The 16,847-nt window shown below is 47.6% G+C and overlaps 1 protein-coding gene across 2 annotated transcripts in view; it reads left to right on the forward strand.

Annotated features, from left to right (window-relative positions):
• The window catches only part of DOT1L (DOT1 like histone lysine methyltransferase), a 207,492-nt gene extending 190,645 nt beyond the window's left edge, over positions 1–16,847 (forward strand). For both annotated transcript variants that reach the window (XM_088459839.1, XM_088459840.1), the window contains one exon: positions 16,509–16,847. In XM_088459839.1, coding sequence (XP_088315965.1) covers positions 16,509–16,516 — 8 coding nt within the window. In that variant the 3' untranslated portion in view covers positions 16,517–16,847. The remainder of the gene's footprint in view (positions 1–16,508) is intronic.

Below are 16,847 nucleotides of genomic sequence, written 5' to 3' on the forward strand. Positions count from 1 at the left end.
TATGGCCATTTGCTGGGTTGCCAGAGCGATGGAGCGCTGGGCGGATTCATTAGAGGCTTCTTTTGATTCCGACTGTCCGGCCGAACAGGCGGAGTTGATTGGCAATCTCCGTGATTCGGCCACCTACATCAACGAGGCGGCTCTAGACATTAGTACTCTGGTGTCCAGAATTTCTTCAGCAGCGGTAGCTGCTCGTCGCACCTTGTGGCTGCGATCCTGGAAGGCGGACGCAGATTCCAAGAAGGGTCTGGAAGCGTTGCCGTTTACCGGAGAAGTTCTCTTCGGTCCGGATCTGGATAAGATTGTGGCCACGCTGGCGGCACGGCTTGTCTCCCGTCGGCCGCTGCTCCTTCTGGTTCTGGACCATCGTCCTTTCGGTCATCTAGGGCCCAGGGCAGGCCCAAACCACAGCCGTTTCCTCGTCAGGCTGGCCCTAGGAAATCGGTCAAGCCCCGGAAGCAGGCATGGAGTACCAGACGTCCGGCCCCCAAGCCAGATGACAAGCCTGCGGCCTGACGGTCCGGGCCTCCCTTTGGGGGATCCCAGGGTGGGAGGCCGTCTGCTGCAGTTCGCCCAGTGTTGGTCGGTCACTACGACAGACACTTGGGTTCTGGAGGTGGTCTCTCACGGGTACGCCCTCTCCTTCCGGCACAGACCCCCGGCTCGATTCTTCACCACGGGTCTACCACCAGACCGGAACAAGGCTACGGAGCTGCGGAAGGTATTGCACACTATGCTCCAGGCTGGAGTTATAGTGCCTGTTCCATTCTCCCAGAGGGGCCAGGGTTTCTATTCAAATCTTTCTACTTCAGGGTCCATAGGGGGTCCACAGGGTTGACCTTGGGGTATAGGTTGGGAACCAAATCCGGGCACCACGCAGTTAAAGCTTTTAGCTCCCAGGATGCACTTGGGTCCACTCTCCCTATAACCCCGCCCCCCAGCCAGAGGCACCTCAGTTTAAGTTGGTGCCCGGCCGGAGTTGGGTCACCGTTACTGCAGGGGGGCTGCTTAGCAGCCCCTAAGCTTAAAAGAGTTTTATTTTATTATTTTTTTTTTTTTACTACTCTTCAGAGCGGCAGCATCAGACTGTCCAATGGACGTCTGAGCTGCCGCTCCTACACCCCGCCGGCGCTGCGACGCCAGTACAGATCTGGGGATCGCAGCGGGACCCCAGAGTCTGTACTAGCCGGGCTCTGGAGGAATCCCTGGGCTGCTGCCGGATCGACGGGGACAGGTAAGTCGCGTGGTCACCGCTTGCGGTGATCCACGTGTGAATATGCAGCCTTATGCCTCCGGTCTTTGGGGACAGACCGGAGGCGCTAGCGGTGGCTGCGGGCTCCCCCTCCATGGAGGCATACCCCGCGTGTCCACAGCCCACCAGGGATTATAGCGGCAGCGGGAGCCGGCATCCCGGGGGGTTAATTGCTAGCCAGGGGAGGAAGCCTTCCCTGTCTAGCGGCTCCTCCCCTCAGCTCAGCGCGCCTTTCAATAATAGTCTGGCGTCGCTGAGCTGCTTCCTCCGCGGGCCACGCTTCTTCTGAGGTCTCCAGTGGCCATTTTCTCTCTGTGGTGCTGCAGAACTCTTAGGATGTCAGTGAGCCCAGTCCCCCTGCGTACCTGGCCATTTTGGGTGAGTGTACACAGCGCTATAGCCTTCCCAGACACTGAATCTGGGCAGTTGAATGTAGCGACATTGTGCAGTATATTATATGTCATGCTTATGTATGTATATATATTTTTCTGCATTGTATGTGACTTATGCTAGTGCTGACTGTCTGCTTTTTCTCTCACCTGTCAGTGTATATCTATCCCTTTTCTTTATCTGCCCTAATACAGGTGTACCTGGGGTGGTTCTGAGACCTCACATATATATATTTGTTAATATCTGTCAGGTTTGTCACATACTGTTGCGTGCTGAACGTTGCCATATTTTAGATGGAACTGTGAGTTGCATACGCTGATAATGGGTCCCTGCAGCTAATCTTAGCGTCAGTCAGGACCGGTATGGCGCTGCTTAATATTTCCGTCAAGATAGTCAGATATATCTGACCAGAAGATTGCACACGATACTGCACCCATTATTGCTATCCTGCAAGTCATAGCCTGCAGGAATTAGTGTGGAGGATTTTAACTCAGAAAGGTTTATGTATGCGGCACCATCTGGTGCGGGGCCCCTTGCAGGACCCCCTTAAAGGGCGGTTTGTTTCTCAGGATCCTCTCCTTTGAGGATCGCCGGGCGGGCCCTATTGTCGTCACTCGCTTGGAGTTACTTCACCATACTGCCCTTTTGAACTCGGGGTATCTCGCAATTTCTTGCAATTTACCCCTGTGCAACAGACTGTCGCTCCCCGCCGGGGTTTTTCACAGTACATGAATTACCTCCGATACCACATCGGTCTGTCATTCCCCTTGCAGGGATTATCACAACGGCCACCCTGGTGGATGTCGTTTTATACGAAATACTAATTGGCGTGATATACGCCCTGTGGTTACTGACCAGTGGCTCTGCCGTGAACTGGATGGTATATTCGGCTCTTTCCCTCTCACATGGGGGGAGCCGATTTCAAGTATTATTATACCTGCTTTGGGGCTGGTAGCCAGGTTCATTCTGGATATAGAAAATGTCGATCCTGCACCTGTATCATACATCTCCCGTTTTCTGCCCAAGGGTGGATCTCATAGCGGGAGTCTGGCTGTCGCCAGATACGAGGAGTCACAAGGGCCTCCTGTTTCCCATTCCCTGAGGGTCCTCACAAGTAATGGAAATCCCCTTCTGGGATGGATTTGTATGTTAATCATCCGGTTACAGGCATTAATACGCCTCCCATCCCGGCCTGGACGGATTTTACGGATCCGTAGGTGGTAACTTTGCCTGAAATCAATGTACTCGTTTTCAGGGCCTGTTGCCCGTCCTACCATGGCCATCGCATGGTGATTTTTTTGTGACGTTTTTCCCCTCCAACACGTCTGAGGTTCAAATATCTTTTGCCACTCACATAAAATATGCAGTGGTCATATGTGGGATTACCTCATGGGATGCCAGTCTTCTAACTTTCAGGGTTTCGGCGGCGTCGTATCCGCCGCAGTACCCTATGGCTGCGTTATGGGAAAGCAGAGGTGCACACTCCTTCCATGGGGAAGTTCTTGTTTGGTCCTGACCTTGACAAGATCGTTGCATCATTGGCAGTATCACTAATGGGGAGATACCGTCTTTAGCTACTTCCACTACATTCGGACTAACTCTGTTAAGTCTTTTTGTCCTCAGGGTCAGCCTAAAGGCCTGTTTTTTCCTAGGCTGTCTGCCTCCATGGGGGCCACCATATCCAGTACCGAGCAGTCCTGGACTTCCGGATGACCCTGTTTCTACACCTGAGGATATACCCTCAGCCTGACGGGACAGGTCTACATCTGGGGAATTTCCAGAGTGAGGTACTGATTCTCAACGGCCTCTCATTGCTCAGGCAGCCTACTCACAGGCATTGTTACACGGGCCCTTCTTCAGACCTGATCAGGGCCTTACAATCCCAGAAAGCTATACAGTCTTTGTGGTAAGCAGAGCTATTTCGGCCAACCTCACTATCTCAGTGAGGGACTGGTTGTTCTACTTTCTTTCTGGGGCGGTGACCGACTGGTCCTCCTTTGCCTATACTCTGTCTCAAATCCCTGAATCAGATTCCAACGGTGCCTTGACTCAGGTGGAATCGTCCATGCTCCATCATCCGATGTTTGGAACCTGGGGATTTTATGGTATATCCGAGTATTCAGGATACGTACCTACGGGTACATACAGAGCCCTCTCATCAGCATGGGTTCAGGTTTGCTGTGCCACAGCAACACTTGTAAGTTTCGGGCTCTGCCTTTTGGGGCTGTCCTCAACTCCACCGGGGTTTACCAGCTTTATGGATTTTCTGACGGTTCACCTGTTCAGTGTATCTGAATGCTCCTTTCTCTGGACGGTCTCCTGCTTTTAGCAGGATCACCAAGGTACTTTACCGCCAGGTCAGGATAACCGTGGCTTCTTCTCGGCACAGATAATTAGTCAACGGAGAAAAAGTCCTCCCTGCATCCCTCACAGGGTTTTCTTCATCTGGGAGCACTGCTGGATTCTCAGAATCTGAGAATTTTTCTGGCGTAAGACAAGATCTCCACTCTTCAACTTGGAGTGTGCGGATATCTACGCAGTCGACATATGTCATTACTCTTTGTGATGCGCGGTCTACCAGAGTGTCTACCTTTTGGTAGGGTGGAATGTGCTCAGTTCCATTCCATTCCAGGCCTTGCCATAATTGACTCCCCTCCAGATGGATCGAGTTTTTTCCATCGGATCGCTGTTCGAACGATGATACTTTCTCCGGAGGCGAGTTGGTCTCTGTCCGGGTGGCTATGGCCATCTCGTCCAGGGTGTTCTTTGCTAAAGACAGTGTCTGGTCCGCATTCGTTTCGGGGCAGTTGGACGTCTGTCGCTTCTGCCCTGCCACTTAACTTGTTGATACTTTAGGCTGTCTTGGACTTTCACTCTGGCCTAACCCATATGTCACGGTAAACCTGAATAGGTTCAGTCCGACAGTGTCACAACAGTGGCTTCCATCTAGGCAACACTGGTAGTTGGGTGGCAGTGTCAGGAATGTCACCCATTCTGACATAGTCCAAGGGTCTTCTCCTGGCCAACTCTGCGGTGTTTATTCCCGGAGCTCTCCATTGGGAAGCGGGCTTCCTCAGCCGTCACGGCGTGCATCCCGGGGACTAGTCTCTTCTCCAAGAGAGGTTTCAACTCCTGGTGAGCAGAGGGGGCCTCCCTGAGGGGATTGATCCCCATGGCCTTCTGACTCGATCACACATTACCGGTGTTACAGTCCAGCTCTAGGAGTACTGAAGCTACCTTCAGTGACTTTGTCAGTGAAGTGATCCTTCCACTTTGTGTACCTGTGTCCTCCGGTCTCCCTTCTTCCTCGAGGTCTTCGGAAGTTTAATTCGAGACGGAGGGGCTTTCCTTCTGGGGGCTCCAGGTCGTCCCAGACATCACTGGTACTAAGATTTTCGGAGTCTCCTCATCGATGCTCCGTTCCTACTGCTTCACTATCTGGACCTGTTGTCTCAGGGTCCTTGTTTTTCCCTGGATCTGGATCGCTTGTCTTTAACTGCGCCCCTACTGTGGTCCTCGGGCTTCCCTGGCTCTGTTTTCATTGAGATGTTTAGAGCAGATAGGCCAGACTTTGCTGGGATCTGCCACGGACTGTGGCATACATAATTCTTATGGTATCGTTACCTGTCGATACGATCCTCCGGTGTCCAGGATTTTCAGATATTCTGGCATTCCTTCCGGCTGGCTTGGGTTTCACCCTTGGCCTGGCCTTCCTGACAGTGCGGATCTCTACACTGTCGGTATGGTTAAGATATGGAATTGCTCCGCTCTGGTATCCAGTTCATCCTTTGGAGAGTTTTCTGGATTATGCCTCCACTTGTCCTCCCTAGGGACTCCTGGGGAGTTAGTAGTGGTTATTTGTTCCCTCCGGGGACAGTCAATGGAACCGCTGGTTGTGATAGCCATTACATGGTCTATTGTTTAAGCTCTCTCTCTCTCTCTCTCTCTCTCTCTCTCTCTCAGGGTGTTTAAATCAACCAGGAGAGTGTCTGAATTGGGAGCGTTCTCATGTGGCTCCCTCTTCTGGAGGGCATCATGTCAGGGTGTGAGTTGCTCTCGCCCTGTGTTTCTTCTTAAAGTGGTTTTTAGGTTCCATATTATTCTGGAACTTATGGTATGGCCATTCAGTTCCCAGTCCTCTCGGCTGGTGTGGCCTCATGGACTGTGGTCCGGCCTCTTTGGCTTTATGTGATCCGTTCAAGTTCCATTGTGGTAATCGGACTCCTTATTGGTGGTCTGCGGTTTCTGGTTTTAACAGGAAACGATGGCCGGCCTATAATGAAATGTTGGCTGTATGGCCTCGTATGTCTTCCTCAGGGGCCTACCCATGGGTAGGCATTTCTGTCGTTGAGGCTTGTTTTTTTTTTTTTCTCTGGCCGTGTAACCCTCGTGGGCGGCTCGTCGTGGCGCCTCGGCTGTTTTGCCTTACTAGGTGTCCACGTGGTCTTCTGTCCATACCTTTTTAAGGTTCTAGGCATTGGTTTCCTTTGCCTCTCAGGATGCTTCCTTTTTGGCGACGGATTCTCCTCTCAGCACAGGAGCGTCCCCACCCTTGGTTGAACTGCTTTGGGACATCCCCAAGGTCAACCCTGTGGACCCCCTATGGACCCTGAAGTAGAAAACAAGAGATATGGTAAGAACTTACCTTTGTTATCTCTGTTTCTACGAAGTCCATAGGGTCCACAGGGCGCCCGCCCTGACGCACCTGGCTTCATATGGGCTGTGTTACTGGTCACCGGTTTCCCGTCTCCTTTTCTGTGAGTATGGTTCTAGAGTGTTCCAGTTTTCTCTCTCTTTTTCTCTCCTCCTCCGGCCTTTGGCTACTTACAAACTGTGGTGCCTCTGGCTGGGGGGCGGGGTTATAGGGAGAGTGGACCCAAGTGCATCCTGGGAGCTAAAAGCTTTAACTGCGTGGTGCCCGGATTTGGTTCCCAACCTATACCCCAAGGTCAACCCTGTGGGCCCTATGGACTTCGTAGAAACAGAGATAACAAAGGTAAGTTCTTACCATATCTCTTGTTTTTTTGGGTACAGAATCCCAATGGGTCGTATCGTCCGATTCTCAACCTCAAAGCACTCAACAAGTCTTTGCGGGTACCGAAGTTTCGGATGGAGACCCTACGGTCCATCACTCTGGGGCTGGAACCTGGGGACTACATGGTGTCATTGGACATACAGGACGCTTACCTGCATGTCCCTATTCTTTTGCGCCATCAACAGTTCCTCAGGTTTGCAATCCGCAGCGACCACTTCCAGTTTCGGGCGTTACCTTTTGGCCTGGCGACAGCACCACGTGTTTTCACCAAGGTGATGGCGGTCATGGCGGCTTCTCTGCGGCTGCAGGGAGTCCGCATGTTGCCGTACTTGGACGACCTGTTATTGGTGGCGGGATCTCCAGAGCTCCTGTTACGCCACTTGGACCTGACCATTACACTGCTGCAACGGCACGGCTGGCTAATCAACTGGCAGAAGTCCACTCTAATCCCGTCTCGGAGGATTCTGCATCTTGGAGCCTTAATGGACTCGGGACAGCAAAAGATCTTCGTGACGGAGGAAAAGATCTCTGCTTTACAGTCAAGGGTGCGCAGTTGTCAGCACAGCCGCCGGGTGTCTCTACACTCGGCGATGAGGTTACTGGGCTCCATGGTGTCGGTGTTCGACATGGTGGAATATGCCCAGTTTCACTCCAGACCTCTGCAGCGCCTGATCCTGTCAAAGTGGAACGGGCTGCCTCAGTCTCTGAAGTCCCAGACGATTGTGTTCCCCCCGGAGGTTCGCCTGTCCCTTGCTTGGTGGTTACAGACGACCCACCTCAGCGAGGGACGTCCGTTCTGGGTTCCAAATTGGGTCCTGTTGACAACGGACGCCAGTCTTCGGGGCTGGGGAGCAGTTTCGGGTCCACATCTGTTCCAGGGCAGGTGGACGCCGACAGAAGCGGAGCTTCCAATCAATATCTTGGAACTCCGTGCGGTCTTCAATGCTCTCCAGCAGGCACATCGGTTTCTCCAGGGTCACCCGGTACAGGTCCAGTCGGACAACGCTACCACCGTGGCCTACATAAACAGGCAAGGAGGAACCCAAAGCCGGGCTGCTCTCGTAGAGTTGTCCCGGATCCTGGTTTGGGCAGAGCGCAATCTTCCGGCCATATCAGCGGTCTTCATCCCGGGAGTGCTCAATTGGGAGGCGGACTTTCTAAGTCGCCAGGACGTTCATCCGGGGGAATGGTCCCTGCACCCGGACGTTTTTCAACTACTGGTGGACAGATGGGGTCTTCCAGAGATCGACCTCATGGCGTCCCGGCACAACAACAAGTTGCCGGTGTACGGGTCTCGCACAAGAGACGAAGGGGCGTCTCTGGTGGATGCTCTGTCCGTCCGGTGGACGTTCCGGTTCGCATACCTGTTCCCTCCGGTCTCCCTTCTTCCACGGGTAATCCGGAAATTCAAACAGGAAGGAGGGACGCTCCTGTTGATAGCTCCCGCGTGGCCCAGACGGCACTGGTTCTCAGACCTTCAGGGTCTGTCCGTGGACAGTCCTCTGCGGTTGCCGCTACGACCGGACCTCCTGTCTCAGGGTCCTTGTCGTCACCCGGACCTGACTCGGCTGTCTTTGACGGCGTGGCTGTTGAGACGGCCATGCTGAGGTCCCGGAGGTTTTCCAGCTCTGTGGTGCGTACCATGTTGCGAGCTCGGAAACCGTCTTCCGCGAGGATATACCATCGCGTGTGGCATACGTTCTTCCAGTGGTGTCGACCGAGAGGTTATGCACTGCGGGAGTTTCGTCTGTCTCGGATTCTCGCCTTCCTGCAAGCGGGACTAGATCATGGGCTTCGCCTTGCTTCTTTGAAGGTACAGGTTTCGGCCCTGTCTGTCTGGTTTCACCGTAGGATTGCTACAATCCCGGATGTGTGCACCTTTATGCAAGGTGTTGTCCGCATTCAGCCGCCCTTTGTTCCACCTGTGGCGCCTTGGGATTTGGCTGTGGTCCTGAGGGCTCTCCAAGGACCGCCGTTTGAACCACTGGGCTCAGTGGATCTTAAATGGCTAACAGCTAAGACTGTTTTCCTTCTGGCCATTGCTTCGGCCAGACGTGTTTCTGAGTTAGGGGCTCTTTCTTGTAGACCCCCTTTCTTGGTTTTTTATGGGAACAGGGCAGTGCTCCGCACTCGGCCCGAGTTTCTTCCCAAAGTTGTTTCCCAGTTTCATATTAACGAGGAAATAGTTGTTCCGGCCTTTAACTCACCGGGTCTTTCCGTGGGTGAGGCCTCTTTGGATGTTGTGCGGGCCTTAAGGACTTATGTTGACCGCACTTTTTCGTTTAGGAAGTCGGACGCTTTGTTTGTCCTCTATGGCTTCCGTAAAAAGGGTTGGCCTGCTTCAAAGCAAACTTTGGCAGCCTGGATCCGTATGGCTATTTCTGAAGCTTATCTTCATGAAGGCCTACCGGTCCCTCCTTCTCTGAAGGCTCATTCCACTACGTCTGTGGGTCCTTCGTGGGCAGCTCGACGTGGTGCCTCTGCAGTCCAGATCTGCAAGGCTGCTACGTGGTCCTCTGTCCATACCTTTGTGAGGTATTACAGGTTTGATACCTTCGCCTCTCAGGATGCTTCCTTCGGGCGGCGGATTCTCCTTTCTGCACAGGAGCGTCCCCACCCTTAAAGGATACTGCTTTGGGACATCCCCAAGGTATCCTGTGGATACCCTATGGACCCTGAAGTAGAAAATATGAGATATGGTAAGAACTTACCCTTGTTATCTCTATTTCTACGAAGTCCATAGGGTTCCACAGGACTCCCGCCCTGTCGCACCTGTGCTGCAGATGGGCTTTGCTCTGGTCACCGGTTTTCCGTCTCCCTCTGGTGAGAATGTGATTCTTGTATGTGTCCAGATCTTTGTTCTCTCTCTTCCTTCTCCTCCTCCGGCCTATGGCTTGGTAACTAACTGAGGTGCCTTGGCTCGGGGGCGGGGTATAGGAGGGGAACCTAGTGCATCCTGGGAGGCTGAAAGCTTAACTCTTTGGTGCCCTGCGACTGACGTCACACCTATACCCCAAGGTATCCTGTGGAACCCTATGGACTTCGTAGAAATAGAGATAGCAACGGTAAGTTCTTACCATATCTCATATTATCTCTGTCCAAGGCTTGATACTTGTCTCCCAAAGTGGTTGATGCTATAAAATGTTTACCTGCTCTCTTTAAGCAAACTGTGCTCTTTAAAAGAACATGTCCAAACTCTAACTCCCCACAGAGCTGCTAGCTACATATAGCTGAAGAGTGTTATAAAAAATTCATCATATTGGAATGTAATGATAGTTTGTTTGAACTATCCGATAGTGTAGTGCCAGTGATGTTACTTCAGAGAGTTCCAGCGTAACCCAGGGCATCTACAGTCTCCAAACAACTGCTATTTGCCATACTATCTCATCACATTACACCCAAAGGTGTAAACACAGACTCCCCTGAATCCCAATAACCACAGTACAGTATACACAGCCAAAATGTAACAGTACAGAAGAATGGAAAAAGGCACGTGACTTTTCATTATTTTATTTTTTTTACTATTTTTCATAATCTGTTTACATGATTGTCGATGCTTCCATTGGGAGAACCAATCATTAAGATATTACAGGTGTATTTGGGAACTAGTCACCCAGAAAATTTAAGAAATGTAAAAAAAAAAAATATTTGCTGCTCCTTTTTGCATACATGATCACCAATTAACGGTCACTGTGAGGAGAGCTGCTTAAAAGGTTCTTTGTATATGCTCTCACTAACCAGGAGATAACAGATCAAAGCACACTGTATGCCATCGGTAATGCTGAAAGCATGCTTGTTCCAATGTGAGTTTCTAATACAGAAGCTGGGAGCTGTGGTGTAAGAGGAAGCTAGACTCTGGCTTTGAAGCTGCTATACAGCTTTTACATTTAGTGGATACTGATTATGATCTCTCCCTGAAGAAGAGAGCATGTTTTTAGTTTACAGTGCACAAGGCACTACCTTGTTGTTTTTTACAAACCTGACTGGTTCTCTTTAATGAGGAGGCAAATGCCTTGGGCAATTGGTGAAATATAATGATTATCTTTAAAGGTATATTAGTATATATTTAGGCACATTGGGGTAGATGTATGAAGCAAAGAAAACCAATGGAGAAGTGTGCCAGTGGAGAAGTTGCTCATGGCAACCAATCGGTTTTGATGTTGCATTTATAAAGTATAAATGATAAAGTGCAAAATAAAGTATAAAATGAAAGGTAGAAGCTAATTGGTTGCCATGGGCAACTTCTCCACTGGCACACTTCTCCATTCTTTTCATTGTTCATACATCTATCTCATTGTTTCATATTATGGAAAATAATACATTTTGGATAATTGATCCTGTGCACGTAGAGGAGATTTTACAATCCCATGTCATGATTTCTAATGTCTTATGCAAGAATACAATGACAATTAGCTCTCCATTTTTTACCGAAATTTCCTTAAGTGTTATTTCAGTCATAGGGGGCGATTCAGTAATCTGTAAATTCTCTCCCTATGAGGCAAAATTAATGATGTTGTGATGTCCTTGCCTTTCCGACAGCACAATTAAACTGCCTGCATAATACTCTTTACTTTAAAACTACTTACACACTATACAGTTATTGGGCCGATTTGCGAATAATCAGGTGATTGGCCTGATTGTGTAGTGTGTATGACCGATCTTTTCAGTGTCTCACCGATAACACTGTTAAAGTCCACAAACTCATTTCTTCGATTATGCGATCAGCCAAGTACGAAAATCTCTGCCTCAAATTCCCTTTATCGAGCAGTGTGCACGCATTTTCAAACTGCCCTTATTTCCTATATTCTCCCGTCACTGTCATCATCCTTGTGGCTGGACATCTGCAAAATCCGTGTGGTTTAGTGAAAAATCACTAGCTTCTATGAAAAAATTGTATAATGTGTAGCACAGATATTAAGCTTTCAATGTCTTTCGAAAAATCGTCCTGTTCCTCGTCCTGATCAAAAAAATCTGACAGTATGTAGCTAGCTTAAGTCAATGCTGTTCTTTTTAGAGTCTCTTCAGCTGTCCCATTTTAATTTTCATTTTAATGGGAGATTAGTGATTGCCTGTAGCAGTTTGATACCCCATTTAGGATGTCACTCCTACATTTTCACATTTTCACAAATATGCTCGTTAAATGGTATTGGAGGTTGCGGAATGTTTTTCTTTTATGTTTCGTATTGTCGAACATGCACCAAAATTACCTAAATTGTTATGTTTGCTTCAGTTATCTCTACACTAATTAGATCTATAATGCAGTGCTATAGACTGAAATTGTTGAACATATGTGATCTTGGTAATATTTATCCATCTGTAAACACAAAGAAGGAAGGAGTCATTTCAATTAGGTGCACATACTCCTACATTAATAAGTGCACCTAAGTATATGCTTTAAAATACAACATTATCAGATATAACCTTACAACAAATAAAATAATTACAAATGCAAATATATCAGATTTGTAATATCTATTTTACAAACCGAAGCAAAATATTAAAATATAGATCTTAGGAAGTGAAAAGAAACTAAGTATAAGTGTATTATAATGGCTGTTCTGTCATCACAGTTGTAGAATTTAGTAAATTTTTTAAGATGTTTAATATCATTGCTCTTCCCGTACCCAACCCCTTCCTAATATCTATTTTAATATTTTGCTTGTTTGATAAAATATTGCAAATCTTATATTTTCAATTGTAATTCTTCAATTTGTTGTAAGATTATGGGGTCTATTCATCAACACTAAAATAACGTTTTTAAGGACATTTTCCTTAAATAACGTTATTTTGGTATTCATGAACAGACTTGTGGATGTGGAAATTGTGGTATTCATCAAATTCCGAAAATTATGAATTTTCTAAATTTGATGCAGTTACTATGAGGTGGCGAATAGCCGAATCGACTTACCTGTATCCGCGTGTGCAGGTCCCCCGATGAGTCCCTCCGGCGCTCTGCTCCGTCCTCAGGCTTCGGAGGCTGGTCGGACATGTGTGCTCCCCAGCAGAGCACAAGAAAGTTTTGAGAAAAAAAAAAAGAAAAGTTTTTTTTTTTTTCTCTAATCTGTCATGTGGTCTGCTGGGAAACCACATGACAGACCAGCAGGCCAGAGGCTGCTGCGCGGACAGGTAAGTCGGGGGGGGGGGGGTGAGCCAAGGGGGGTGGGGTGGGGGGTACACAAACTTAACGCATCTGTAGGCAGTGCTGCGCATGCGCTGGTTTTACAGATGTAACAGCGCATGCGCAGCACTGTTTCCAGATGCGATAAGGTAGAGTAGGCAGGGAAAAGTATCTATTTCCCGAAAAGCTGTCATCGCAAAAATGACAGCTTTTCGGAATAGATAGTTATGGAGAGGTGGAATGATGATTTCCTCCAGTAATTAGGTAGAACTCCATGCGAGTTCTAAACCTAATTATCTCTAGAGAATTTTTAGGTTTAATGAATAGGCCCCTTAATCTGATACTATTCTATTCCAATAAGGCACACATTCTCAAACTCTGTCCTCAGGACCCCAAACAATGCATGTTTTCTAGGCCTCAATACAGAATCGCAAGTTAAATAATTAGCTTCATCTGTGGATGTTTTAAAATGTGTTAGTAAGTAATGACTACACCTGTACTCCTGCTGGGTGACCTGCAAAACGTGACCTGTGTGGGGTCCTAAGGACTAAGTTTGAGAACCACTGCAATAAGTGCTTTTAAAATATTTTGATATTCATCTGAGAGTAAATGCACCGAACTGGAATGGCTTCTTTCTCTTTCTTTTTGTGTTTTATATGTATAATTGGGTCGGAAGGTAGCACTGCCAAACTAATATCAATGCCTATTAGGGCAGTAGATAACTAAGAGTAATTTGATCAATCTCATAGAATTAATTTGTCTCTCACTTCTCATCCTTACATGGGGCGATTTGAAAACGTACGATACCTGGTTCGTTTTCAAATTCAGCCCGATGCATCGCATGCTGCTGTGAATGGTAAACGATGCATCTTACAAGATTACCTATTTAACAGCATGATGGATCGCAGATCATATGGGTTTTCCATAAGATCTACGATGCTGATGTACGATGGCGGGGACGCGCATCGCCGTCGTACGGTATGCCAAACCACACACTATATGCACTATTGATCGTTGCGTTCGCTCTAAATCGTGCACATCGTGTAAAAAAAATCTGTGTATGGGCCACCTTACTGCAAGATGCTGTGTTCATTTGTTTCAATTTATCCATCTGTAGTGCGCATGGTCTGTTCACTGGTTCTAATATGGCAGGGTTCGAGCCACCCATAACACACAGTGCCTTGCAAAAGTATTCACACACACCACCACCATCCCTTGGCTTTTTTCCTTCTTTGTTACATTACAACCTGTAATTTATTTTTTTTAATCTGAATTTTATGTGATGATCTGCACAAAGTAGTCTAATTCATGAAGTGAAATGAGAAAAATATATATAAAAAAAATCTTTATAATTAAAATTCTGCAAATTGGCATGTGCATATGTAATCGCCCCCTTTGCTATGAAGCCCCTCAAAAGTTCTGGTGCAACCAATTGCATTCACAAGTCACATAATTAGTGAAATGAAGTCCACCTGTGTGAAATCTAAGTGTCACATGATCTGTCAGTATAAACACTCCTTTTTTGAAAGGCCCCAGAGGCTGCAACACCACTAAGCAAGATGCATCACACCATGAAGACCAAGGAGCTCTCCAAACAAGTCAGGGACAAAATTGAGAAGTACAATTCTGGGTTGGGTTATAAAAAGCACCATCAAATCCATCATCATCAAATGGAAAGAACATGGTACCACAACAAACCTGCCAAGAGAGGGCCGCCCATCAAAAATCACAGACCGGGCAAGGACGGCATTAATCAGAGAGGCAGCACAGAGACGAAAGGTAACCCTGAAGGAGCTGCAGAGTTCCACAGCAGAGACTGGTGTATCTGTGCATCTGACCACAATAAGCCATCTACTCCATAGAGCTGGGCTTTATGGGATGTAGTTTGGAAGCCGACGGTCTAAATGCCGACTGCCAGCTTACAGACTTTCTTATCCCGACGTGGTACTAATGACAGGCGTCGAAAACTTGACGCCTGTCATTAATCAGACGCCGCAAGACCGACGCCCGGCATACCGAGTGAAGGTAAGCCGGGCGCGGGCAGCCGCGGGACGGGGGCGGGTAAGGTTTAGGGCTCCCGGGGGGACTTAGGGTTAGGCACCCCCCGGGAGGGTTAAGTCTAGGCTAGGGGAAGGGGGGGTTAGGGTTAGGCACCCCCCGGGAGACTTAGGTTTAGGCTGCGGGGAAGGGGTGGTTAGGTTTAGGCACTTAGAGGGGGGATGAGGGACTTGGGGAGGTTAGGCACCCCTAAGGGAGGGTTAGGGGTGGAATTAGGTTAGCGATACTTACCTTAGGGACGAATGGGATTTTCACCCTTGCCGGGCTGCCGCTGTCGGGATTTGAACCGCCGGCCCTGCGCCCGGCGGTAATTTCTACTGCACCCGGGCTTTATGGAAGAGTGGCCAGAAAAAAACATTACTTAGTGATAAAAATAAGAAGACACGATTTGAGTTTGCCAAAAGGCATGTGGGTGACTCCCCAAATGTATGGAGGAAGGTGCTCTGGTCAGATGAGACTAAAATTTAACTTTTCGGCCACCAAGGAAAACTCTGTCTGGCGCAAACCAAACGCATCCCATCACCACAAGAACACCATCCCCACAGTGAAACATGGTGGTGGCAGCATCATGCTGTGGGGATGTTTTTCAGCAGCAGGGACTGGGAAACTGATTTGAGTCGAGGGAAAGCTGGATGGTGCTAAATATAGGGATATTCTTGAGCAAAACCTGTTTCAGTATGCCTGTGATTTGAAACTGGGACGGAGGTTCACCTTCCAGCAGGACAATGACCCGAAGCATGCTGCTAAAGCAACACTCGAGTGGTTTAAGGGGAAACATTTAAATGTGTTGGAATGGCCTAGTCAAACCCCAGATCTCAATCCAATTGAGAATCTGTGGTCAGACTTGAGGATTGCTGTTCACAAGCGGAAACCATCCAACATGAAGGAGGGAGCTGAAGCAGTTTTGCTTTGAGGAATGGGCAAAAATTCCAGGGGCAAGCTCATAGTGACTTATCCAAAGCGACTTGCAGCTGTAATTGTCGCAAAAGGTGGCTCGACAAAGTACTGCCTTTAGGGGGGTGAATAGTTATGCACGCTGACATTTTCTGTTGTCCTAAATGTTGTTTGATTCACGATATTAAATAAAATACCACAACTTCACAGTTGTAGGCATGTTCTGTGAATGAAATGATGCACACCTTCAGACAATCCATTTTAATTCCAGGTTGTGAGGCAAGAAAACATGAAAAATGCAAAGGGGGCGAATACTTTTGCAAGGCACTGTACACTGGAAACTTAATTATTTTATCAATGATTACCTTCTGTATAAATCAATAAAAGGCATTAAGAACTTAATACAATTTTGCAAACTATTACTTGGAAACCTGTTATTCAGATAACATTAAGGCAAGAAAGAAAGTAAATGTTGGTTTGGCATTATGTATTCTACACATACATGGAAAAGGCTTCACTGTGAAGATATCTGCTAATGCATTTATTAAGGCGAGGAATGGCAGGTCAATGTGGATAAAGAATAGTTATTTTAAAATATATTGTAGGCATGTGGATCCAAATTACAGAAGCCTAACCTTATCCTGAAAACCTAAGAGTTCTAGGTAATCCCATACTGCAAAGAAATGCAGTAATATCTGGAATGTAATGTTTTGCAAGAAGAAAAGGATTTTTATATTGACTTTTGTTTCTCTTGTCTGCAGGTATCTAAAAGTCTACCTCAATTGAACTCACCTATGCAAAGACAGAACTGCTTTTTTCTTTCCTTGTGTTTTTGTTGTTTTGTCCACCTTCCATAAAAAGGTGCTTCTCACATTTTGAGGGCAGCAGTGTTCTCCCTCAATCCTTCCTTTTGTAGCTACCACTGGTTAAACCTTAAAATCACTTCATCTGTTACTGATCTCTGCGCCAGGACACACACACACACACACACACACACCATTATTCCACTGTGAATGAGAACTCAAAAGTAAAATCCGGGAAAAATAAAAACTAATGTACTTTTTATTTATATATATTAAAAAAAAATATTTTTTATTTTA

Source organism: Taudactylus pleione, unplaced genomic scaffold (assembly GCF_031769625.1).
Source record: "Taudactylus pleione unplaced genomic scaffold, aTauple2 ptg000938l, whole genome shotgun sequence".
NCBI lineage: Eukaryota > Metazoa > Chordata > Amphibia > Anura > Myobatrachidae > Taudactylus > Taudactylus pleione.